The sequence below is a fragment of the Spodoptera frugiperda genome, chromosome 28 (assembly GCF_023101765.2).
Source record: "Spodoptera frugiperda isolate SF20-4 chromosome 28, AGI-APGP_CSIRO_Sfru_2.0, whole genome shotgun sequence".
Taxonomy (NCBI): domain Eukaryota; kingdom Metazoa; phylum Arthropoda; class Insecta; order Lepidoptera; family Noctuidae; genus Spodoptera; species Spodoptera frugiperda.
The window spans coordinates 12,434,033-12,461,203 of record NC_064239.1 but is presented as its reverse complement, the minus strand read 5'-3'; the positions used below and the strand labels follow the sequence as shown (position 1 = coordinate 12,461,203).

At 35.2% G+C, this 27,171-nt stretch overlaps 3 protein-coding genes across 3 annotated transcripts in view; 2 read left to right on the top strand and 1 right to left on the bottom strand.

The window, feature by feature from the left end:
- Positions 1-27,171, bottom strand: part of LOC118265550 (gamma-aminobutyric acid type B receptor subunit 2) — a 185,905-nt gene that overhangs the window by 113,202 nt on the left and 45,532 nt on the right. The gene's annotated exons all lie outside the window — the stretch shown is intronic.
- On the top strand, positions 20,380-23,768 carry LOC118265552 (arrestin domain-containing protein 17-like). Its single transcript, XM_035578482.2, has one exon. It carries the CDS (start codon positions 20,887-20,889, stop codon positions 21,982-21,984), a length of 1,098 nt encoding a protein of 365 aa, XP_035434375.2. The 5' UTR covers positions 20,380-20,886; the 3' UTR covers positions 21,985-23,768.
- Positions 25,903-26,895, top strand: LOC118265555 (arrestin domain-containing protein 5). The gene has a single exon (XM_035578485.2). It carries the CDS (start codon positions 25,903-25,905, stop codon positions 26,893-26,895), a length of 993 nt encoding a protein of 330 aa, XP_035434378.2.

Below are 27,171 nucleotides of genomic sequence, written 5' to 3'. Positions count from 1 at the left end.
TTTTATTTTGACATAGATGTTTCTATTCAGTCATTGGATTATCGCTTAAATGAAATTTATCTAGAGAAGCCTAGTTTGAAGCTAGACTACAAAATAGAGAAAATACACATCAGTACCGTAAAACATGGCAACTTTACCATATTTTAGAACAAAACACGAAATATATTTTTAACCATAAGACGCATAGAAACCAAAACTATATATTTAGAATTGTAGTCTATCTGGCTCACTTTACCATAATCGTCATTATATACAAACACTTATTTTAGCCGTAGTAAAGAAAAAACAACATGGGTAAAGATACCAAATTTTTGGCAACTTTACCTACGCGCCGTATTCATCGTGTATTGCATATTAAAGAGTTGTTGAGGTACAGAGGGCTTCATCTAGGACCTCTTCGTATTATAATGCAAACAATATGAGGAAATCTATAAAGATAACGGCTACACAGACAGTCGGGAAAGTTGCCACGGGTTTCATCGTAATTTACATACAAATAATAATTTGTTACGCTCGGGGTTGTCAAAAAATGAGAATAATTTTTATGACATGTATATTTAAAAAAAAATATAAACCTTAAACCTAAAGTAAAAAAAACCATAAATATCTGACATAAATATTGTTCCCTTTTAAACTAAATTAAGTTCTAAAATTTTAAGTATTTATGTTTAAAATTGTAAAAAAAGGCTACAAAATAATGTTTAATCTTTTGACTTTTTAATTTTTTGACTTCACTATCTCCATAGCTAATTTTAACATCACTTCCGTGTAATTTTTATAGTGTCTAGCTCCGAGTTTTTTGCAGTTTTGTTTCATGGGAGCCAATTTGGCGCTAAAACAAAAGGTATTATTAAATACATTATAACTTATCATCCAGGATATTCACTATTATGCTGTGAAATTTAGGTATTCGAAAATGGTTACATACACACAAACAAGAAAAAAACATTTATTGCCAACCCTAACTGTAGGTAAAGTTGCCACAAAGCAGGCCGTGGCAACTTTACCTAACCTGTGTCAACATTACCGAAGCGATTATTTATCAATAAATTAAAGAAAAAGCAATTGCTGACATTACAACAGTAATCCCAACTATAATATACATACAAGATCAAAATTTCACTCACCTGTGACAAATAATTAAGGCTCTGTGAGCACAATTTAGGAACTACTAACTTTTAGCACATTTTCACGCACTACACTGTAACGGCCATTACTGGCATAATAGCAGTCTTGCGTCTACGCAAAATATAGTAAATATTTCCTTTTAATGTCTAAAAAATACTACTATTACAAAACAGAATTCTAGTGGGTAAATTTTTAGATAAATGAATTTTTACCGAATACCTATAGTATGGTAAAGTTGCCAAGGGCCTGGTAAAGTTGCCATAGTTTACCGGTATTCGATTTGCGAGAAAACAAAAGCATATCGGTTATTTTTGATAGCGCAGCCTCTCGGGAAATTGTTGAGAGAGGCGCCTACAAGTTGTATGGGCAACTTTACGACTGTGAATCCGTGAACAGTTCTCAAATGTATTATTAGTTGGGGTATAGTGCCCTAAGTCTAGTTGTAATAAGGTCTATTTCTGTATTATGTACATGTTAGATAATGCTAAGTGAATAGGGATCTATCTTGTCAATACAGCGAATGTTTGTGAGTGTGTATGTTTGTGATCAATCACGTCAAAGCCCCTAAAAGAATTGGTATGTAATTTGGAACAGTAGTACATTATATTATAGTCTGGAATTACAAAAAGGTTACTTTTTCTCCCCAGGGAGCGTGGGCGAAGCCGCTGGCAGAAGCTAGTCGTATAAAAGATGTAGATGGGTATGAATTAAAAGATTTTGTGAATGAAACTAGTCACATTTAGAAAAATACGCAATAATTTAATTTTTTTACTTAAAATTTGCTAAAGAAGTACGGTAATCTATAAAACATGTGAATGTCACTACAGTATAACTACGCTCGATTTTTTTCTACTCATAAGTACCTATATTACTGCATTTTTTTAATCTTTACGAAAAAGTAAATCATACAAAGAATATGCCTAAAATAAAGTCTTCAGACACAGACGCATTTCATAAAGAACTTAATTGTATGTTAGGTAAAAGCGCTTTATGAAATTTTCGTAGCAACTAAATTACGTAGCAGCGTAGCGAGTGCTACGTGCGTAGGTGTGTCGCGAGACATTGCGTAGGCACTGTAGCAAGGTTGCTACGACGAAGCTACGAACATGTGCTACTGACTACGTGACAATACACAGCTGTAACTTATCATGAAGAAAATAGATTGTCTATTTCATTTGTATTTGTAATGGGTAAATCAGATAATATTACATCCTTACATATTTAGGAGGTTTAAGACACCAGCTCCTTATGGGTGCAGGTTCGAAACCTACCAATGGCAAAGTACCAATGTGATATTTTCCGAGTTATATGTACTTTCTAAGATTATTAAGACACCATTGACAAATGGTTGAACCTGGGCTTATAAGTTTCAAATCATCAACTCGCCTTGATCAAGCGTGGTGATTAATGCTCAAAACCTTCTTTGTATGAGCAGAGGCTTTGGTCAGCAGTGGCCATTAATAGGTTTTTAACTGCCAAGTTTAAAATGGTAACAGTCAAACTTCTACTAATGTTAGACACCTGTGACTGAAATGGCGCTCTAAGGGCTAATAATTGTAACATTCACTTTTGACTAATTTTCGTGGGTTGTAAAAAGGCTAACGTTTTGCCATTGCCTCCTTGCTCCTTTGAGGCTTGAGCCTCCATCCTGCCACGAAAATGTCATAGAACAAAAAAACAATAATACTTTGCCGGACCAGAAAAAAAAAATAGATACCCCGTATTTGGCGGTCGCATTTGGAACCAGATAACATGACCAATGGCTAGTCTATAGTAATAGAAGAATATTATTCTAAATAATTATTTATATGTATGTTTACACATTTTGCATATACTTCATCCAACAGCAACAGCTTGAAAGTGGGCACTGCTGACCAAAGGGTTTTTTCTCACACACAGAAGGTTTGAGCATTAATCAACACGCTTGCTCAATGCGGGTTTGTCATTTCAAACTTATAATAACAAATTATAAGCCCCGGTTTCCTCACGGTGTTTTCCTTCACCGTTTGTCAACACATAGTTATAGGTACCTATATAAAAAAAGTAAACGGTGTCATTTACCATAATACGCAGCTTAAAGCCTTTTCACGGTGAAACGATGTTTTTCAGCCTGAAATTGGTTGTTCGCAAGAAATAGGTAATTTGTTTTCGCTTGTTCCTGTCTTGTACTTTCAGAGCGGTGAAAGTAATGAGAGTATTTTTAAATTGAAATGAAATATTATCCTTTTTATCTTTGCATCCCCCTTTTGAAGTATCAATGTATTTTTGTCGAAGACGCTTTTGTTGTAAATAGGTTTTTTTTCTTTTCTCTCGTCAATGAGAAGTGGAATTGGTTATTTTTTTATTTGTCGCCCGGTGTGATGTAATTGGTTCTTTGTGTTTTGTTTTTTTTTGTGGTTCTGGTGTAGGTTAATGGACTTTGGGGTGTCATTGACTGATTCAATAGTCGAGTTATTGTTTTCTATTAGATTTGATTCACACTTAGGTTTAGAAAGTTATTAATGTTATTTTGGAAATGTAAGACTATCAATAATATATCTCTTTGCTTTGTTAACATTTTTCAATAACGGAAATATCTTAATGATTTGTCCAATCTGAGAATCGAACCCGAGATCTCTTGCTATATAATCGCCACTACCAATACAACAATGAGATAGATACTAAAAAAAAATACAATCCCTGTACTATCGCGGTGAAAGCAATAAAATATACCAATTACAATTTGAAAGTATTCAAGGATATAACAAAAATCTAATAAAATATGTAAGTACCTGTATAAAACTGTAGTTAATTATACCTCCCTTAATTAATTATGCAGGAAAAAATTACATGCCGTTTAATATAATTTACTTTGAAAAGAAAAATTATGTAGATTGGAACCATCAAAGAGATTAAAAATAAAATTGCTGCATCATGCGCCGGTGAAAGGCACAAGATTTGTAATCTCCGGTTAGGAAAGACAGTTAAAATGAAAGAAAAAACTCCCTTTGACTTGGGAACATCTCGGTTATTTTACTTAAAGGAAACCGGCAGAAATATTCCGTCGCCCTATTTCCAATAAACCAATCAAAAATGGTTACAAATTTTATTATAGAGATACTTTGGAGTACATAAAGTCAAATTTAATTATAAATTAGATACATTGGAGAACATAATTATAGTCGGTAATTTTAATAATTATTTAAAAAGCTCATTAACTGAAGGAAGGTAGGGTTTTGGATGGTAGTTCTTGTAGAAAATAGGACAAAAATGCTCTATGATAACTTCTTAAAGGACTTCAGCTAGGTACCTATGTAGGTGCCTGTATCCGAAAATTTACGTAGACTGGGAAGGCATGTAATTAGGCTTCCGACCTCACTCACACGATGAAATTCAACGCAAGCGTTATTTCACGTCAGTTTTCTGTAAGGCCGTGGTATCACTCCGGCCGAACCGGCCCATTCGTGCCGAAGCATGGCTCTCCCACACTTTGTATTCTGTACCCGCAATTTTATTTTCACCATGCCACCTTAAAAACTTACTTTAACAAATATTTAATATTGAAAAACATTCAACTATCAAATATTTACAGCTTTAAAATCATGTTCTTAATAGTTTTAACTCGTACTCCTAAAGTACATACGATTTACAACATATTATATTGTGCTGTTGTAACCTCCTTTCTAACCTCAAACTGCAACCGCAGCGTTACTGCGGTTTAATCCTCGCACTATCGCACCTCGCCTCTCTATATTACACTCTAAACAGATCCCACAGAGCTGTCCATTGCAACACTATCTAGTAGTTATTGTTCTGGTTGAATGTATCTTTGTTTGATAGTAAATGTTTCTATAGAATATGAATTTTGCATACGTAGTAATATGTTTTTTTTAAATGGGAGGTCTGTTGCACTCTACACTACACTTCACAGAATATTACATAACTAACCGCCGTACTCAGAGTCATTTAATGGTTACTTAACCCAGTCCTTACCGATTTTTTTCAATACAAAATCTTTACTAAGGAACGATTTCAGTAATTATTAAATGTCTCTGAGTGCGGCTGTTAAAGACTGGGGTGCTCGATCTGTTTCAACGTAGGATAGGGGCTCATAATCACAAGCTGCTCATTAGAGCAGCTTGTGATTAAAGTTGCCTTCAACATTAGTTGAAGGCAACTTTAGAATCAGAAATGTCCTACAATACGTTGTTCCCATCTGTAAAATCATTCCCGAAACTACGTCTTCCGTAGATGCATTAGATACCACTAAACAAGGCAAACCTTTTTAGCAAGTTTATTTTAGTGAATATCTTAGTGCTATAAGAGACACTCAAGACATAATGTTTAGTAGTAGGGGCTTACAGTAAATCCGGCCGTGTGATGTACGGCGCTGCGCTCCACGGGTATTAGTGCAAATGTTTGTATAAAGACGCAGGGCTGGAGTTGGGAATGTAGGTAATTATTGATTAGTTTTAAAAATGACATACAAGATGTAAATACTAATCCACGTCACGCGTTTTATCCCCGAAGGGGTAGGCAGAGGTGCACGTTATGGCACGTAATGACGTTACAATATACACCCACTTTTCACCATTTGTGTTATAAGCTACTACTGAGAAATCAATTTTATACTTTTTCCGACCTGGGAATCGAAACCGGCAGTCGCACTTGCGACCAATCGACCAACGAGGCAAGATGTAATACTTATTTTTTTAGAGACAATTGTGGATCTTATTTGGGTCAATAGTCACAAAGACAAGTGACCTGGTCGGTTCTTGAGAATATTTGCCATAAACGCTACACTTGGCAAGTACTGCAGTTTAAAAGTTCGAGTTTAATTAGAAAATCCTGAATCTATATAAAAAAATGTATAGCCGACTCTTACAACACCTTTATCTCTTAAAAAAACGCCTCATACTGCAAATCCAAGTCCGTCACTGAAGCCATGCGTGTTATCCACATATTCACAGTCGTGGTTCAGTATCGCTACTACTGAACAGGGATCCTCGCTACATTGTCGTAAAGAGCTCGCCCCTAACTAGCAGTTAACTTACAACTAAATGGAAAGGAAATGCCTTAACCTACAAACACATTAGTATACTGAACCTTTTTTCTTTTATGTTTATGTAATCTTAGTATTCTTCTGTATTATATGAAGTTTTACAGTTATATTTCGTTGTGTGAGTGAGGTCATTGGAGGCCCAATTACACCCTACCCATCTTAAATTCTAGCTTTAAATTCCTAACTTCCATAAGGCCGGCAACGCACTTGTCACGTCTGGTGTTTCATATGTCCATGGGTGACGGCGATTGCTTACCATCAGGGGTTCCGTTTACTATTTTACCGTCTTATACCATAAAAGAAATAAAGTAATACAATGTGTCGTGGCAATACTCATTCGATGCTGTGTTCAAAGATGTGTTAAACGGGTGGTTTCAATTTGGGGTGAGTATATTACTACTCGTATTCACCAGACAAATTCTCAAATCGAAAAACAAGATAGTTCCTCCCTAAATTTTTGATCTTCTTATTATAGACTCCTAACCTATAAAGTGCGGGTTCATACACCGTATTCTACAATATTGACTCGCCCCCACAAGAGCCAAAGGGTTGAGTAAAACTCAAGTGGGGTTACAAGTTCACCAATTTCTACCCCGTTTCGGGTCGAAAAATCATCTTTTTAATATATTATAAGAGATCTTGAGATCGCGAACCGTTTCAACATAAAGGTAGAAGAAATCCTTTTATCCAAATCTAATTATAGTTTAGTACCACAAAGTTTTTGATAGTTAAAGGGAAAGGGATGGGTTATGTATTATTTATCACTGGCTCTTTCATGTGGGTTCTTCTCTCGTACTTTGATCTTGTTTTGAAAAAAAATATCTTCGATAATAATTGAGCCGGACTGGTCAAGTCAAGTGTTTGTCTTTTTATGAGAGAGTCTTCTTTACGATGTTGCGAAACAAAAATATATAATAAACATTTTGAGAGAAATCACAGTAATATTATAAATGTGAAAGTTTGTTTGTTTGTCCGTCAATCACGCTGAAACTACTGAACACAACTTGATAAAATTTAATTTAGGTGATAAGATACTTTTTATACCACGGGGACGTGGGTGAAACCGCCGGCAGAAGCTAGGTTGCTCATAAATATGAAAAAACTAAAACGTGAATAATAAAATTACGGATTATTCGACTTTAAGTAGAGATTCACTTTTGAAGCCGTACTTAACGCTGCTCACAAAATAAGTAAAAATATTTTAAATTACTCGGCTAGGGAATAAATATGTCATAATAATTTATTATCACGGCTAAACTTATTTATGTACCGACGGACGGCCAAATTACCATAAATATATTTTATATAAAAAATATGTCTATCTCTAAGGTCATCTACTTAAGTTCTGGATTTGCATTAAATGCGTAAATCTAGTCTCATGGTTGTATAATTTTACGACGCTTGCGTGCTTAATTTTACTTGTAATAAAAAATATAGGGCCTTATTTTTGACAGTAAAACATTATAGCATCGTACCCATTAATTATATTATTTCTGAGAATAATGACTGAAATTTAGCTTAGCTGTAAACTTAGGCTTACCAGCGACGAAGGAGAGCATAAATTGCTCTCTTGCGACTACCCTAAATAGTTCTAGGAACCGCGGACGGCAAAGTCCCCCTCACCTTTTTATACGACCCGATTTCGAACGACGAGATAGTGGCGCGCGTCTTGTCCATACGCTCTTACGAGGCGTAGTACGGTGGAGATCGACATTTCACTCTTCTGTGCATCTCAATCTGGCAAATAATCATCTTAGCAAAGCAGACCCCCGAAATTTAAGAATTTCGCGACATAATCGCGCACAAACTTACATACATACAGGTCAAACTGAGAACCTCCTTTTTTAAGTCAGTTAAAATGTTAAAGTTAAAAATCTTGATACTGTTTTTACCCAACAGTAAAAAAACACGGTAGTAATTACCTAAGTACTATTTAAGCAAAATTATTGTACCTACTTCCATATTGCAACATTTAAGGCAAATTCCATAGCACGGTTCTAAACCTTAGTGGTTTTTTTGGTTGCTATTTGTTATTTATTGTATTATTGTTTTGTGTAAATAATAAATAAAGTAAAAAAAATGCAACTATATACCAAAAACCCAATAAACATCCAAAAACCCATGATTGCAAAATTACAATGTCATTTTCATCTTTTGTGGCTAAAAGGCAAAATACTCGTTTATGCTTTGTACGACGTACGGCCATAACTTAGGTTTAAAAAGCCTACGATAAATCAAAGAGATGCTGACAGCTCTAGGCCTCGGCTGCGTAGAGTTCTGCCAGGCTAAAAATACCTGGCGAGGTAGATAACTTGATACTTTTTGAGACAAGTCTTCAAATAGACAGTAAGAAGATCTGGTTAGCTGAGTGTGGGAGTAATTATGATTTATACTTATTGTTTTTTTATGGATTTATATTTGTGTTATTTATGAATTCATATGTTTTGCTATGCTTACTAGAAAATACTTGAAGTTTTTTGAATATTTCTTGAAATGATTATTATTAACTTGTGAGAGCTACAGATACCAAACGATCTTTAATCTTTGATTAAACAAATCAAAATTTAGGCATTTTTACATGGTGTTGCAGGTGTACCTAATGTATGTTAGTTAGGTTATCCTAACTGTCAGTCTATAATGACTGTTCACAGAAGGCAGTAAGTTTTATTGTTGACTACAAAAATAAAAAAAATAAGACAATTTTGTTTAATTTACAAATATTTTTTTAAAGCGAGAGCTTTGTAGTCTTAATTTCAAATTTTAATTTCAGTTATTTACAAAATGTCGCCGGTCCTCCAGAAATCAGTACTACCTAAACAAACCTTTCCCTAAAACTAATATTGAGATGTATAATGTTTCAATCTGCTTATAATTAAAATTTCTTTTCTGTCTTTATAATTAAAATTTTGTTATACCCTTTATATTTATTAGGTAGGTTTAACCATTTTCAGAATATAAAATGATAATTTTTTTACATTTATATTTGTTGTTACTCGACAAGTTTCAAGCCATGCTAGAGGCTTCATATTCATGAGCAGCATCGCGCGATTATCGCCGCGTCGTCTCTCGCGGAATGCTGCTCATGAATATGAGCCTTTAGCATGGCTTATAACTAGCCGAGTTCCTCATCAAACAGTTTATTCGTGATTAAGCCGATAACATAATAATTAATTTAGAAACATTACACCTTTTGAATCACCGAAGAATGCATATAACCATACAACTTGACAATCAATTTTCAGGTACTTAGATTATCGTGCGAATGTAAACCATACTTGGTTTTTTTTGCTCAGGTCGAATCGATACGAGACCGCCAATATAACAAAATATGTTTTACTAACCTTACCCTAAACCCTGAGTTACTAGGCGTTGATTGTAATACATTTTCTGCCAGTCTCTCGTGTCAGCTGTCCCGTCATCATTCATTCTCAATTATTTCATAATCTACCCTATATCATAGGTACTTAAGCATAATATTAAAAGTACGATAAGGCGTCCAAACGCCATAGCGATAGACAAAGATGTACCGTATTAGTCTTGTTTTGTTAGTGGACCTTTTAAATGGTTGTGTAATTTAAGAAATATTCTATCACACCAATATTAGAAATGTGAAAGTTTGTTTGTTAGTCAGTCACACTAAAACTACTGAATGGATTTTGATGAAATTTGGTATACACACAGGATATGAGCTGACTTGGAAGATAAGATTTTTTGCGAAGCCGCTGGAAGAAGCTAGTACTAATATAATTTTATTTGCTTGTATGTTTGTTCATATATTATGCTCATTTGCCTAAGCCTACTAGTAGCTAAAAAACCTCCAAGCCTCAACCAACATCTAAAGAGGCTATGTAAAAAGTTAGGTCAAGAGCTTGATGCCAAACCTGATCAGGCAATGTCAAAAGTCAAGAACTTAATGCAGAAGGCTTTTGGAAATAATGAATATTTATATTTTAAATTACTGTCCATTTTATATCGTTTTTAAAGATTAAGTTAAGTTAAGAACTTTTAAAACGAGTAATAATGAAAGTAATGATTTCAGCCCAAGAAATATTTGAAACTTTTTCATTGAACTATTTCCAAAATAAACCGCGAGCTCTACGTTAGGCTACCTATACATCACCTTTACAGCAATACTTTATCTAAAGCTGTTTCAAATCTATTTCTATTCGATACTGCAAAATTGAACTTTATCGAGTTAACCTTTAAATTCAAAATCGTTTGAAAAACGAGGTGTCAATTCAGGAGCGCTGGATAAGAGTTAAGTTGATGTGATGTGTCACGTGGTATCAGTCTTATAAATGGTTCGCTGTCTACTTGAACGTTGTTAATGTGAATTGAACTTTATTTATAGCTGTTTTAAGTGGAGATTTAAACTGCATATAATGCTGGTGCATTATGATTCCGCCAATTTCTTTTTTGATTGCACAGTTGGCGCGGTGATTGGTCAACTGGCTGCAGTCCAACATGTAGCGCCCGTTATGGGTTCGATTCCCGTCCGGAACAACTCTTTATTATAAGTTACATTTCAAGTTTTTTTTTTCAGTTTCATATTACAAGCTGAATAGTTTATAGCTATATAATAAGTTCATATTATCAGAATGTTCTCAGTTCATTATTATGTTGTCGTAACTGTTTGACGAGGATTTCAACTAGTTTTAAGCTATACTAGAGGCTCATATTCATGAGCAGCACTCCGCGACACACGACGCAGCAATTGTCGTACTACTATTGAGTTATGTGAGTAAGCCGATAACATAATAATTAATTTAGTATGTCTCACGAAAGTTATATTAAAATAAAAAAAATCTTTTCTGAAATCAATTTTGATTTCGGATTAGATGGTATTTTTATTAAAGATTAAATACGAGTGGCATAATTTTGCTCAGTCTTTTCGTAAATAAATAATGCTTGTATGTATCATAATTCCCAACAGATGTGTCTAAATCCAATATCCTGCGTGCATCTAAATTTTAATAAAGCGCCCTCGCTCAGACATCTTAATAAAAATGTGTTGCTAAATTATATTTTTGCTAAGTGTTGTTGAAAATAAAGAATTATGAGGAAATTGTTTCGCAAGATTGACTAGTGAGCGTTTTGGACTTTGATACACAGAAGTGTGGTAATCGGGTTTTGAGTTTGATTCCTGAAAGAACAAGGTCATCATGACATCTCGTCTACATACGAGTATATTTTATTTGATGGAAATTAGTTATATTCGTTATACCGTAACTCATATAAGGTACGATGGGGTTGACTAAAATAATAAATAGAAAAAACAACCACACACAGTTCACACATAGAACCAGTATGAATAAAAAAAAAACACAACTAACTAGAAAAAAATCTAGAAATTTCTTTGCCCAACCATTTCGAAAATACATAAGTGCTACTCGACCGTAGCTTTGATCTCAGCTCCTTGTTAACGAACAAACCAAAACAAAGAACTTGAAGAAATTAAAACTACTTTTGGTCATATCAAAAGACTTTTCTGTGACATTTAAGTATTTCTAAAGAGATGAGTAAGTATTTTTTTTTGCTGAACTTTATAGTGGTCGATTACTGTTTCTTGATCTTTGAGGATTACTTCAATTATCTACTGTTAGTTTTTCATTATGGAAAAGTTCGAGGTGAAATTTGTATTGAGTTTTAACCTTTTTTATGGTATAAGCCGGTAAACGTGCTGACGGATCACCTGATGGTACGCAAACACTGCCGCCCATGGACATTTAAAACACTAGAGGCGTTTCACGACGTTTTCTCGTGATTGAGAGTATGTGATGTGGAACAGAGATCTACCTCTGTGATAATGCTCTGGAGTAACACAGAGTTATATCCCACGGGAATGCAGGCGAACCCGCTGGCAGAAGCTAGTAAATCAATATTGTTAAACCGTCCATTATATATGCCATTTTTAGCTAAAATAGCACAAAATGATATCCTATCTCTTCTCCACTATAACACTACCTAATAATAATTTCAACATGTTTATAACATCAAAGATCGACCTAATAAGTCGACGCCTCCCACATTCGCCGCCCAAAGAAAATATTTTCGAGATAAACATGGAAGATACGTTATTGTGTACGTGTGACAATGTAAACCGACCTTAATGGAAGTGATTGTCTTTCAAAAATATCTGACGTCATTATTTTCTACCAAAATACAGTGTATTGTCAGCCCTGATCGGTTTTCTGTATCTCAAGAACAGGGGTGGCAGTTAGGGCTCAATATTTTTACTTCTAATATGACCTGAGAACAATTTTCGAATAAAATTTATTTTTATTTTATATGATCTTAGTCACCTTTCCTATTATAAATGTAGAATCAGCCTGTTTGAATTTCTTTTCTTGATGTCATAAATAAAATAAAAACTTTTACACAGTTTTTTTGGTTTTTTAAGTGAGCCTTACAGTCGAATATACGTAATATAAGTATGAGTTGACCTTTTTAAACATATAAACAAAAAATTAATCCCTCTACAAAATAAAATCAGAACATGCCAGGTTTTTTAAGAGAATCTAAATGATGAGACGCACGACGGAATTTGTAAATAAGTGTGGGAGAGCTATGCTTAGGCACGAATGGGTCGGCTCGACCCAGATGATACTACGGCCTCATAGGCCTGCTTTGTGTTTCATCGTGTGAGTGAGGTTACCGGAGGTCCAATTATCCCCCTCCCTAATCTTCCCAATCCTCGAGTCCCCAACAACCCTTAAATTCCTAATCACCAAAAGTCCGGCAACGCACTTGTTACCAATGTTTCAGGTGTCCACGAGCGGCGCCAATTGCTTACCATCAGGTGATTGGTCTACTCATTCATCAGCTTATCCCTTTAAAAATATGACAGTGGCAACCCTGCTCGCTACAAAATGGCGTGATCAGTCGCCTGTCAACAACGTATTGTGGAGTTTGCACTCGGAGGGTTACACATTTTGAACAGAAGTGCAAGAATAAACGTAAGTGAGTATAGTTTTTAACCGACTTCAAAAAATATGGAGGTTATCTGTTTTACCTTTATGTATGTTTGTGCGTGATTATCTCACGATTAGCAGAATCAATTTTGATTCGGTTTTAGTATAATAACCGACTTCAAAAAGAGGAGGTTTATTGATCTTTTTTTACGTAAATATATATGTAAAATTATTTGAAGCCATGTTACCTTTTTGTCACTCAGCACAAAGGTATTGCGATACCAGTTTTTAGTGCTCTGTAATTACTGACTCTAAAATGATTCGTAAAAGGGTTCGAATGTGCGACATTTAGCAAAAGTTACGGTGGGTTTTCGTTAGACAAAAGTAATTTTAATTGCTATAGTTAAGTATGTTATTGATCCATTGGTGTAGTGAAAAACGTACTGAGTCTCTGGTCTTGAGTTTGATTTTCTCAAATCTTTCAAAATCTCAGTATTTTTTTAGCAAAAGGTAGGCCTGCTATTAAATTCGTAGTTAAAGGGAGCTCAGTAATCCAATTACCTACATCTTTGCCTAATCTTAGAGTTTAAATAGCACCTCATTGAAATTTATAAACATTGAGTGCACCGATGATGCGGTGGCCGGAGAACTAGCTGCCGTGCAAACCTTTGTGTGATTCACAAATTTTTGATTCGGATTTGGGTGTCATGTAAATGTGAACTTGTATGTTTGTAAACGCACCCACGACACAGCAGAAAATCCGAGAGAGGGGCAACGTTTTAAAAAACATCACTTCTACTCCACACAAAACAGAAAAAAACTGAACAGACACAATCATCCCACTGTCACAACATTATCACGACCCATAACTCAAAAGAAACACTTGTCCTTGCCCATCGATTTGAAAACGACCGCTTCAAAACACTTTTTTCGCAACCCTTAACATTTTTTTATCGGAAAAAAGAAGTACCTATGTCATCTTTAAAACTGACGCCTATCAATAGAGGTTGAATAGTGCTTGAGATCTCGCCGTTCCAACAAAAAACCTATGACTCACATTTAACAAGTCCTCCCCCCTACTTGATGTTAGCACCCCCTTACTCCGACCAAGTGGACTTGAGACGTGGCCTATTTTATTAGACGATATCCCGACCCAATCAATTTTTCACCTTATACCCAATGGGTAGAGTTCCTTTTCCAACAACATGAAGTTTTGAATGCAAAGAAGTGAAAAAATGTAGAGGGCTTCTGTTTAATTAGAGCGAAAATGAAGGTTTAAACACCTTACGTGATTTGGTTGGTCATTTATTTGAGTTACTGGGTTGTTCATTCAGAAAAAAAATAAACAACACAGTCAAGGACTCTTTAATACAGCTGGTCAATGCATTGTTACCGTATTTTCTTGACGTAAAGAAATAATAATAAGTTTCTGTTTTGGTAATATTCTGATTAAGAGAATATTCATAAAGAAATAATGAGTTAAGTTGTTGTTAAAAAAATTAACGATAAAAATTACTTATTTCTAAATGAGCCACTAATCGCCATTGTACTGAAAACTAATGGTGCTCTTCCACCAGAGGTATGCTATACTACGTTGCTGTGAATGCGTTTAGTTTCTACCAATCATATTCAATGGTACACATAGCTTAGCACTGATGGAAAGGAACTCGGCTAAGCCCTGTTTTTTATACGAAAAGATGCGTGCTATAGATGGCTTCCCTACTATTGATACATTGCATACTCCAGTTACGAATCATCCTCGCACAGCTACTTTGTAGCGGCGAATCTTCGTAGCACATCAGACTCGCATAGCTACATAGCTTAGTATCGGTGGAAACGGTCACATAGTTTCACAGCTTAGCTAATTACATCTCCGTAGCATAGCTATGCTACGGAGATGTGCTATGTAGCTACATAGCACATCTCTGGTGGAAAAACATCGTAATACCACGTAAAACATGACATACAACAACAAAAACATAGTACCTTATTGTTTCGTCCATTCCATATTATGTTTGGCTCAGAATTCACGCGGCGTATGTTTCCACACAAAAAATTCAGGAGCGCGTTATTTTTACGACGACACAACGGTGAGGTACAGGCAGAATGGTAACGTAAAACATTGCTGTGGTAATATAATGTTATGGTACAGTTGTTTTAGGTGTTAGTCATATATACGCAGCATCTTAAATGTTGCTTATCTTAGTACTGCAGAGGGAATACAGAATATTGGGTGGATTTTCTTTTTTAATTATCTATTTGTCTTTATCTCCGATGCAACGTCACGCCTTTTTCCCCGAAGAGGTAGGCAGAACGTAGATCAATGCGATACACAATGTATTTTTATTGTGTCTCATAGTCAAGCACCGGTCTATACTATAATATAAAAATCACTAAATGTGTTGCTAAGCATAAATCTCGAGAACAGCTATATAGATTACGCACTTTTTTATGGGTTTAATAAAAAAAATAGAGAGTAACTAACTACTGACATTATTTTACCAGAAAATTAAAAGAACTACTGACATTATATTACCAGTCTTACGTTTTTCCAAACATAAAACTAAAAACCGTCTTACTACTAAAAACAGCTTCCTGCAGCTCAAAATACAGCTGACGTCAGAAGTAGTTTCGGAAATAAAAATTTAGAAAGACGCTGCAAGGTATATGTGCGGTGTCACTCAAGATTTTACGTCCATCATCTGAGACGACCTTCCGAGTCGGATGCTCGTGCTACCGAGTCAAAAAGGTTTTATTTGTGCTCTTCATATATGTATGTATATGTCGGTGGTAAGTAGAACGTGTGAGAATTTTTGAAGGTATTTGTAAGAAGTTTTTAAATGACTGTCTCGTTGGTCGAGTGGTCGCATGTTCGACAAGGTACTGCTGGGCTGTTTTCGGTTTCCCAAAAAAATCTCAGTAGTAGCTCGGAGCCTGGAGTTGTGCCCAGTATATGGCAATAGGCTCACCCCCTCATCATATGGAACTTATAATACAATTAGTGAAAAGTGGGTATACATTGTATAGCGGCATTACGTGCCGTAATGTGCACCTCTGCCTACCCCTTCGGGGATAAAACGCGTGACGTTATATACTTATATATGTATATTGTTATACACATTAGACACATTTTCCCATAGATGTCCTAAAAGCTTACTAAAAGAGATTTTACATATTTGACAGACTGGGCAGCAGCAGGGTTGCTGATAATCCTAATATTTTAAATTACGATCTCCAACCCACATGCTAAGCGTACAGATTATGGCAAACCCTGTTGTATGTAGATGAGTCTGGTAAAGTTGATGCTATTATTATTATACCTAAAACTGCCTCGTTGATCGGGTGGTTGTAACTGCGACTGCCGGGCAAGGGGTTTCGGGTTCGATTCCCGGGCCAGGCGCAGTATTACTGGACTTTTTTCGGATTTTCGAAAATTTCTCAGTAGTAGCATGGAAAGAAGGAAGTCTGGAAATGTGCCCGATATATGGCAATAGGCTCACCACCTATTGCATGGGATTTACAACATAAAATATGAAAAGTGAGTGTACATTTTACGGTGGCAGTACGTGCCATATTGTGCATTTCTGCCTACCCCTTCGGGGATAAAAGGCGTGACGATATAATAAAAAATATTACTATATGACATTGCTATTGGTCAGCAAAATATCCGTGTGTAGTATTCCTGAAGTTTTGAATTATTATGTACAGTAAAAAAATATGATAAGTTATATAAATATGATACATATTTATTATAACGGTTGTCGTGCAACGTATCGCGGGTACAATTTCCGCTCAGAACAACTTTTTGTGTGATCCACAAATTGATATTCTGGGTGTCATGTGTTTTTTCTTTAAATTCACGACGGTGGCAAGAAACCACACGGGCCACCTGATGGTAAGTGTTTACCGTGGCCTATGAACGCTTGCAACACTTGGGGCATTACATGCGCTTTGCCGACCCTTAAGAAACCTATTTACTTCCTTCTTGAAGTACCAAATATTGTAGCCTGCTGGGAAAAGCTCAGCAGCATGTGTATGGGACTGGCGTGTTAGTAAACACACGCACGACAAAGGATCGACAAATCATAGTATTGGGAAAAGATTTTTGAAAAAGAAATACAATTAAAGATTACCCAATATTAAAATATTTATAATAACATATTTGGAACGGATCGAAACTTAAATTTTTATGCCATAAGAACCGATACGACGATAATTTAAAAACTTGCTCTCATCATTATAATGGCCTGCTTCTAAGAGGAATGGTGTCAAATTTTGCGAAGTCTTTACATTGTAAGCTGATCCTAGCTATTGTCAGAGGCTTTTTAGGCATTTTTAAAGTTTAAGCTCCTCTCCATTTTTTATGTTATATTTCGTAGTAAAATAATGAGTGCGTACTAAAACCAGGCGGCAATTACTATCTCTTAAAATTGTTACAACCGTATTTTGTGTATTTTTTACATCTAAAGTTTTTATTAGTAAAATATGCTGATGTGTGTTTTTATGTAACGTTTCATTTTTGCATGTCTTTTTTATTATTCATCATTAAACCAATTTGTAAAAGAAATAACTGTTTTTATTTATAATAACTACTATAGTGATGCATATTAAATTAACTAAAATGGATAATTTAAAATAATGATGATGGCTAATGCTGACCCGGAGCTGCGGACTGTCAAGTGGATTATCGGGGCTCCGGCTTGAAAAGCAAGAGTAGGAACGGGGTGGATTTCAGTCAATAGTCAGACACTCCCTCTCAACTCGCTCAAGGTGGGAGAAGTCATTGGATGATATTCTCCCCTCAAAGGAAAAAAGCTCAATATTTTAACGAAAACAGAAACGTACACAAATTCATGGAAAAAAATAAACATAAAAACCAACTTCATCCATTAGAATACTTAAATGCTCGAAAATTCCCCGAAGTAAAGCAGGATTTGTTTTTAGGGATGCAATAAAGGGTATTTTGGCTTCCATTACGTTCACCAAACATTGCTTCAGGGGATACGCGGGCAACGACAATTCTTATGTAGCAACTTTACTGTTGAATGTTGATACTATCTGTTTTCTAATATGGGTTTTATTGGGTTCGAGATAAGATACTAATTTGAATATTCTAGTTAACGTTTTTGTGGTAGGTTTGTAGTTAAAGTTTATTTCGTTAAGAGGCACTAATTAAAAATCACATTAATATTATAAATGTGAAAGTTTTTTTGTTTGGATGTTTGTCCATCAATCACGCTGAAACCACTGAACGGGTTTAGAATAAAAATTAATGTTGTTATAATTTTATATCCAGTCCAGGTTTCCCCACGATGTTTTCCTTCACCGTAAGAGTGTCAAATTTTTAAAAAAGAACCACCTTTAATATTCCTAAAACCTTTCCTAAGTCTTAAAAATACTATGCTGAAAACCGCTGCTAACTCGGTTCAGCCAAACGCGAGATAATCTCCCACTAACACACATACACATCAAACTGAAAATCACCTTTTGTGAAGTCGGTTAATAAACTTAAGACGTAACATGAAACCGTGAATGTTTAACGAGTTTGGATAGTATCTACGAAAAGTTCAATTCACTGAAAATTTCAGGCTTAGCCATTTTCGTTACAGGCTGAAAATAAGGCGATAAAACAGAATTCAATTTCATACCGACCTGGGTTCCGTTCGATACCGGTATTACTAAAAATAGAAGTTAATATATTGAAATTTTTCTGATTATCCCTTTTGTAATCTTTTCAGTGAGCAATTTGTACAAAATACGGTATTATTATATTGTATGTACTTACTCCTACGCTTGTACTTTGATGGGATAAGTACGGTATGTAGGTAGTGTTGTTGAGATTAGACGGTTTGTGTCATGTTAGAAGCAGAAGCACTTTGAAAGATTCGAGTCTTGGTTCATAAAAAAGTTCTGGTTTGACAAAACAAGTTGTAATGGTGATAGATAGTTAGGCAAATAAAAATTAAATGTATTAGAAGCGTAGTAGCAGTAGTGTAAATTGTACTAAGGATACTTTTCCACCAGAGATGAGATGTGCTGTGCAACTATGCTACAAAGATGTAGTAGCTACGCTGTGCAGCTCTGTGACAGTTTCCACTGATACTAAGCTATGTAGCTGTGCATAGAATTTATGCAGCTCGAGTATACGATGTATCGATAGAAGGGAAGCCATCCATATCACACACCCATAACACGTCTCTTTATATACAAAAAACAGAGCTTAGCTGAATCCGTCTCCACCAGTGCTAAGCTATGTGTACCAATGAATATGATTGGTGGAAGCCAAACGCATACACAGCAACGTAGCATAGCACATTTCTGCTGGAAAATCACCCTTATACATAATGTAAACACGTACTATACTAAGCTGGGAATTTAGTTTTAGTATTAAAGGTATCCCATATTATTATGCAAAATACAAATTCTGCATGTTATGCTCCATAACCAATGCAATGTACTGGTGATACGAGCTTAGTTGAACAGCATACTATTATAATCTGCCATTGTATTTAAAATAGATAGAACAACAAGGATTTTAGTGCATTTTTATGGAATAGCGGGTAAACGAGCAGACGAGTCACCCGATGGTAAGCGATCAGCGCCGCCCTTGGACACCCGCGACACCAGAGGAGAAATCGATGTGTTGCCGGTCTTTTAAAATGAATACGCTCCTTTCTTGATATTTTGAATGTACGACCTTCTTGTTTTTCTATTTATAATGTTAATAGGAATGTGATTTGTTTTTCAAATACTTATATCTTAATACAAGTTTAATGACGTTGCAATTCCTTGTTTATGTATATAAAACTTTTGTTAAAATATTTATAACTAACACTGGCTGAGTCGGTAAACTTCGTACCGCCTCAAACATTTTTTTCTAATCTTTTTAACTTTCCCTGGACTTCCATAAATAATTCAAGACCGATCAATACCGATCTGTTTTGAATATGGAAACAAAATAAACTAAAACGTTCTCATATGCGGATTTTATCTTAGAAAAAAAATTATAAAATAAATGTTTCTCAATAATATTGAAGATTAAAATTGGAACACGCTAGTGGCACCCGGCAATTATGCGCGTTACTGCATTATAATAAAGTTCAAAACTAAAAAAAAACTTCAATAATTCACGAAAGGACCGGGAGTGCAAGATGACGTAATGTGAAGGAGACGCAGCTATACCTATCTCTTTCACTCCCCACGATCGTGAATTGATTGTCTCGTTCACCTCCCAGTGCGCTAGACGTTATTCGGATACATTCTTCGACGCAACAGCGTCATATCGCAAAGCTATTCATTATTCTACTAGAAAAAACTGTTCAGTTATTTCTTTGATATCCTAACATTCATCTAGATTTAATACGGAACAGATTGAGTCAGTGTTTTTGTTTTTTTGAAGTAAAAAATGTGCTCACCTACTCTTGCACGTAACATTTCAATTTAAATCGACTGTGTATCCGAACGCGTTTCTTCAGCGTCATAAAAATTGTGTCAGTGTGCATTGTAACATAACAAACCAGACTGGCTTGTGTATATTTGTGTCTGTAATTGTATTCACATAATACTACGATTCTTCAGTTTTTGTGCACAGTGCTGTGTAGTTGGGAAACGAACATTAATTGTCAGAAACAGTCTCACCTTGATACTAATTTAGTTTCAAGCGCAGCTTCTCAGTGCGAGCGTTTGTTTACACTGCCCATCCTTATCGTTTGTGATAAAAGTGCAAGATACCGTGACCAAAATTCTACGTGCATTTGTGACCTCTCCTCATTTCATCAGTGACTAAAGAAAGAAAGTTAAATAAAAATGGGTATATTCTGCCAAATTAATTTAAAACAACCACCCGAAGGCGTATACCATGGAGGAGATCACGTCTCTGGAGTGGTCAAGTATGCAGTGGACGAACCTATGGAAGTTGAGAAGATTACTGTCTCATTAAAGGGAATTGGTCGAGTGATACTTCGTAAGAAAGCCGGCAAACACAACAAAAGATTTGATGGCAGAGAAGTTTACGTAGATACAGACCACATATTACCTGAAGGTAACTGCACCTTGCATGGTAATTACGAGATACCATTCAGCTTCAGATTACCCGAAAAGATACCAAGTTCCATAGAATACACCAAGTGCCATAGCCCATATCGCGTTAAATGTTACATCAAATATTACGTTCGATTGAAATTCGAAAAGCCGGGTTGGTTTACCTTCGATAATCATTTCCGTAAAAAACTTACCGTCGCTTCTCCTGTTGCACCCGAAATGTCCATGGAACCTATCATTTATGGAGAAAGAAGCCAACTACTGCAACTGTTCTCGAGCAAAACTAGTACATTAATCATGAAAGCAGAAATTCTCAACTCCGTAATACCAAAAGGTGGTAAAATTCAGATTAAGTCGGAGATACAAAATGATACTAATATCGTGGTGAATAGTGTTAAAATTCAATTGATGGAGGTGATTAAAGTGAAGGCAAGAGGACATGAAGAAGTAAAGTTTTACGATGAAATACCTGAGTGTGAGAGTAAGACAGGCACCATCCAATCAGAAGCGACTCAAATAATGCCAATTGATATCATAGTTCCAGATAATAGAATTTCTTTACAAAATTCTGAGATAATATCTCGAAATTTTGTTGTAAAAATTACGGTTGACCTGCCAATGCCTCATAGAGATGTCGTTTTAGAGATACCAGTACAGATTGGTGATTACTATGAGCGAGATAATCTGTCACCAGATTTACCTGATAAAAATTGGATGTCGAGGGTTGGTGATGTAGGTGCAGCATCGGCAAGCGCGGCTGATGATCCTCCTCCCACGTATTGGGAGGCTATGGGTGAAGGAAAGAAAGACGATGAGTCAAGTACTGATGATGACAGCGATGACGAAAAGAAAAGGAAGTCTTAAGGAGAAAGGTATACGGTATAATTTTAAATAAAATGTCGAAACAACGCTAATTTAGTGGCTTACTTTATGTACTGAAAAATGTATTTATTATCTTTGTAGTGCCTATATAATTGTGCCTAAATTAGAAATTGAGATAATAACAATTTTGAGTGCAATGTTTCGATTTTGTCAATAATTTTCTTTCATCGAGTAGGAATTCGAAAAATAGGTTTAGCCATTTCCGAGTTTTGCACTTAATAACATATTTTTTATTGTTCTTGTATCATGACTAATGTCTTAATAGATCTGTGAAATTACGCTCGACATGCGAATGTTCTCGAAGATGTTTTTTTAAATGATTTCGTTACGTAATATCCTGTAGATAATATCATGATGTGCATTTATTTTTTATTGACTGTCTCGATACGTAGTAGTTGTGAGGTACCAAACAAAAATATTTGTGTTGCGATTGCCACCAATTGTAGGAATTATTTTCAGTATAAACATATTTCGACCATGTAACAAAATAAATAATGTAATATAATAACATTTTAATAATTTAACGATACTTAATTACTTTTTGACGGGTACTTAATTGTTCATATTTTTAAGAAATGTTTATGATAATTTACTGGCAACTAATATGACGTCACAATACATAGACGAATAGCGAAATAGGCTAGTTTCCTACCAGCCAAATTCAATACTTTTTTCGAAACGTCAAAAACGATGTTATGTTCTATGAAATAATGCGTTATGACGACATCAGATTTTTCGTCAAATAGACTTATATCTAAAAAAATGCTAAATAAATTCGAAAATTAAGGAGATCATCAAATGTATGAATAAAGGTATGATTATTTTTTAATATTATATTGTATAGAATTATCGAAAATCCCAATTGTTTTAATTTAATAAATAGATATTAATTATTGTATTTGACATTGAGAAAAAATCTTAGTTACATATACTAAAAATACTGGCCATTATTAAAAAGTAGATTCTATATTAGATATGTTATGTACAATGCGACAAATACTTGGTTATGTGCTTATCCATTAGAAAAATTAATGGTGCGATATTATGTTATCCTTGTAATTTTTAAGGGCCTGTTTCACAATAGCTGAGTGGTCGCTATCTGCCGTATTCAAAAACTTTTAATGATCACTTAAACTATGCTTTCGTATCGATCTTATTTCAAAAACTTTTTTTTTTTGGGACTGAGTTAAGTGACCTGTATATTTATTTAGTTTTTATAAAAACGAACCACCGCTAAACCACACTAGAATTTTCTTTTGTGTCGTGGGTGCGTTTACAAATACATATACAAGTTCGCAAACACATGACACTCAATCCAGAAACAACAATTTGTGGATGACAAAAAGAGTTACTCTAAGTGGGAATCGAACCCAGCAGTTGCCCGGCCACCGCACCAGGCATGCAATCAAATATCAACATCGCCAAAGAGTCAAAGACAATTAATGACTCTAGGTACGGCTGTAATTTGCCAGATTTAGAATTCACAACGTAATTTCTATCGACTATCTGTCACATAAGTTTATCAGGTACTTATATGCATAGTGGTCAAAAACAGGCGACAATAAATCTCACGATTAATTAACAAATGTTAATTGGTACTTATTAATTCTTTTTCTAATTTGTAATAATGCATTTAATGACGTTAATGACGTTACCGGTATTGACTGTTAATGATGTCTATTTTGTACTTTATTTCTTAAGTGATATGATTTAGATTCCATTGTTCGTTACATAATAATAGATATTAAAATTGTATTAAGGAAAAATGTGTCGTTTCATTAATGTTCCTAGTAATTACGTACTTTAATTTTGTTATATTGAATATTAATTGTTTTAGGGTGCTTTTCCACCAGACATGTGCTATGCTACGCTGCTGTGGATGCGTTTGGGTTCCACCAATCATATTCATTGATACACATAGCTTAGTACTGATGGAAATGGACTTAATTAAGCAAGGTTTTTATATGGAAAGATACGTGCGATGGATGGCTTTCCTACTATCGATACATCACAACTCCAGCTACAATTTCCTCGCACGGTTACTTTGCGGCAGCATCTTCGTATCATAGCTACATAGCTTAGTATCAGAATCAAATCAAATGGTCACATAGTTTCACAGCTTGACTGTTACATCTTCGTAGCATCACTACATAGCACATCTCTGATGGAACAGTACGGTACCCATAGTCATAAAACAACGTTCCTGTTTTCCATTCACGACTACGCTCTAAGTTGCGCAGCAGCTAAGCCACTGCTCCAAACAATGGAGCAGCCAAGCAACACTGCAGTGGCCAATAGATAAGAAATTAAAATATTCTTGGGTGATATTTTTTAACATACATATGACATATAATACAAGGTAAAGAGGGCAAAGGTGTTGAAGATAGTCCAATTCTACTTAAACAATTGCAGCGATTAAGTATCTGTTACGTAAATATCACACTAGTATTATAAATGTGAAAGTTTGTCTGTCAATCACGCTGAAACTATTGAATGGACTTTAATGAAATTTGGTATATATTCGCTTGTTTGACGATTCCAAATTTTTTATTAGAAATTACGTAAAACTCGGAAAAAGATACATTGGTACTTGCCGTTGGTAGGTTTCGAACCCGCTCTCTCATGCATGTGAAGCCGCTGTCTTAAGCGTCAGGGCCATTACGACAATTCTGTTCTTAATATATTATGTATTATTATGAGTGTTTGTATTCTAAATAAATATGTAAAAAAGATGTGATTAAAATACATTCATAATATAATATTTCTCGACATCAAGTTCTCGTGTAATAATTTTGCTTTAGCATGCGGACGAAGCGTGGGAGAGCCATGCTTCGACACGAATGGGTCGGCTCGACCGGTATGATACGACGGCCCCACAGAAAACAGACGTGAAACAACGCTTGCGTTGTGTTTCGTTGTGTGAGTGGGGTTACTGGAGGCCCAATTTCTAAACCCTTAAATGCCTAATCCCCAAAAGGCCAGCAACGCACGGACGGTGGTGATTGCTTACCATCAGGTGCTCCGTCAGCTCGTTTACCGGCTTATACCATTAAAAAAGTCCGCTGGCAGAAGCCAGTTGCATATTATATGTATTTGGGGCTTCAATGTCAAATAGTCACACACGTTAATATTAATCGAGTATTTAGACCACACAAAGATAAGGACACAATTATACGTCTGTCTCTTTTACTCGTGAAGGACGTCTGCTTTATAGTCTAGAATGCTAAGTGGCTTCCTCTGTCGAGTCTAGATAATTCGGATACAATAAATTGGTGAAGTAATTCATCCGGTGAAGTATTTCATCCCGATCTCTGCAACACTTTTGATGTGATTGAGTAACAAACATACAACTAAACTCAAACTTTTGCATTTATAATAATAGTAAGATACCAAAATACAGTCGAAAATAATATGAACCCTCTCTTAATCAGTTATATACGAATTAAAATATTTTTCGAAAAAAGTAGGTATATAAGTGTTATCTGTGCGTAGAATATCCAAACGAATGAGTTATTTTGGGCAATCGCAAATATCAGTATTTTTGTCGGCAACTGCAATTCGTATGTATGCCTACTAAAGCTAAAGTAATTTCAACTCTAAATCCAAGATAAGACAAGGTTCAATTTACCATACAACTTAGTTCAAAACCGGTCACAGATTTTTTAATATGTAGATGAGAACATTTAGTATGAAGCTAGGAACATGTCGAGCCAGACTTAGACTGTCCATTGTTTTTATTCGACGTTCGCCAAAGTGTATCGCTGTTCATAACCTTAAAAACTGTCGAACGATATTGAATCGTATATCTAACGCCTTAAAGTTAATAGTACATAATAAAGTGAAGTGCTAATGAACAAACATAGTGAAATATAAGTGAAATTATTTGTTCAATAAATAAAAATGGGTGTTTCTTGTGAGATTAATTTAAAGAAAAGTGGATCTTACCATGCTGGAGAAGAAGTATCTGGTATAATAAGGTATGCATTAAACGAACCGATGGAAACTGAGAGCATTACAGTTTCCTTGAAAGGAGGAGGTCGTTTAAAGGTACAAAGACGACATCGCAAACACACTAGGAGATATAGCAATAGAGAAGTCTATGTCGACATTGATAAAATAATGCAAGGACACTCGACTCTAGAAGCTGGACAACACGAAATAGAATTCAAATTTAAACTACCAGAAAAAATACCACCAACATTCACTTATAGAAAATTCAACACAAGACACAGAATTATATGCAACATCAAGTATTACATTCGTATGAAAATCTACAGGCCAGGACTATTACATATGACCAAACATTTTCGTAAAGAACTCAATGTTGTGTCTACTTTAACACCAACACTACCAATGGAACCGTCAATGTATGGAGAACGCAGCAAATTATTTCAACTATGTACAAGCAAAACAAAAACAGTAGTAATTAAAGCTAATATTCCCAATTCAGTAATACCAATAGGTGGCGAAATTGAAATTCAGAGCGAAATAGAAAACGATACGAATATTGTCATCAAAAATGTTGAAATTAAATTACTAGAGGTGTTCAAAATTAAAGCCAAAGGACATAGTGCTTTGAAGTTTTATAATGAAATACAAAATTGTGAAAGGCAGACAGGTGCTATACAGAGCGGTTGTACGCAAGTTATACCGTTTAGTATCGTTGTGCCTTCAGATAAAACTACCTTGCAACATTCTGCGATGCTATCAAGGGACTATACTGTTAAAATGATCGCGAATCTGCCATGTTTTCATAGAAATGTCGTGTTGGAGATACCTGTGCAAATTGGAGATCTCTCGCAAATAGGGGGACAAGATGACGGTTTACCTTCGTACTGGGAGGCTATGGGATTGGCTGAGAAGGACAACTCAAGTGATGAAGACGAGGAGTGAAGACTTATGTATGAACCACATTAAAAAAACTTTATATTGACGTGATTATGAGAACGTGTTGCCAAGCGATTTCTCGCATATTAATGTGAAGAAGGTTATAAATGTTACGCAATTATTTTATATTTTGTGTCTCTTTAGGATATTTTAAGACAGTTATATTTTTAAGTGTTTTATGTGTTTATATTTAACTGGGACTATTTTCGTCTCTATTATCAAACCACGTGATTGATGAGTCGGAAACATGACGTGTCTTAGATTGATAGTGTACATATAGTA

Excerpts from the sequence above, each read along its gene's own strand:
- LOC118265552 (XM_035578482.2), top strand. The coding sequence starts at position 20,887 with ATGGGTATATTCTGCCAAATTAATTTAAAACAACCACCCGAAGGCGTA.
- LOC118265555 (XM_035578485.2), top strand. The coding sequence starts at position 25,903 with ATGGGTGTTTCTTGTGAGATTAATTTAAAGAAAAGTGGATCTTACCAT.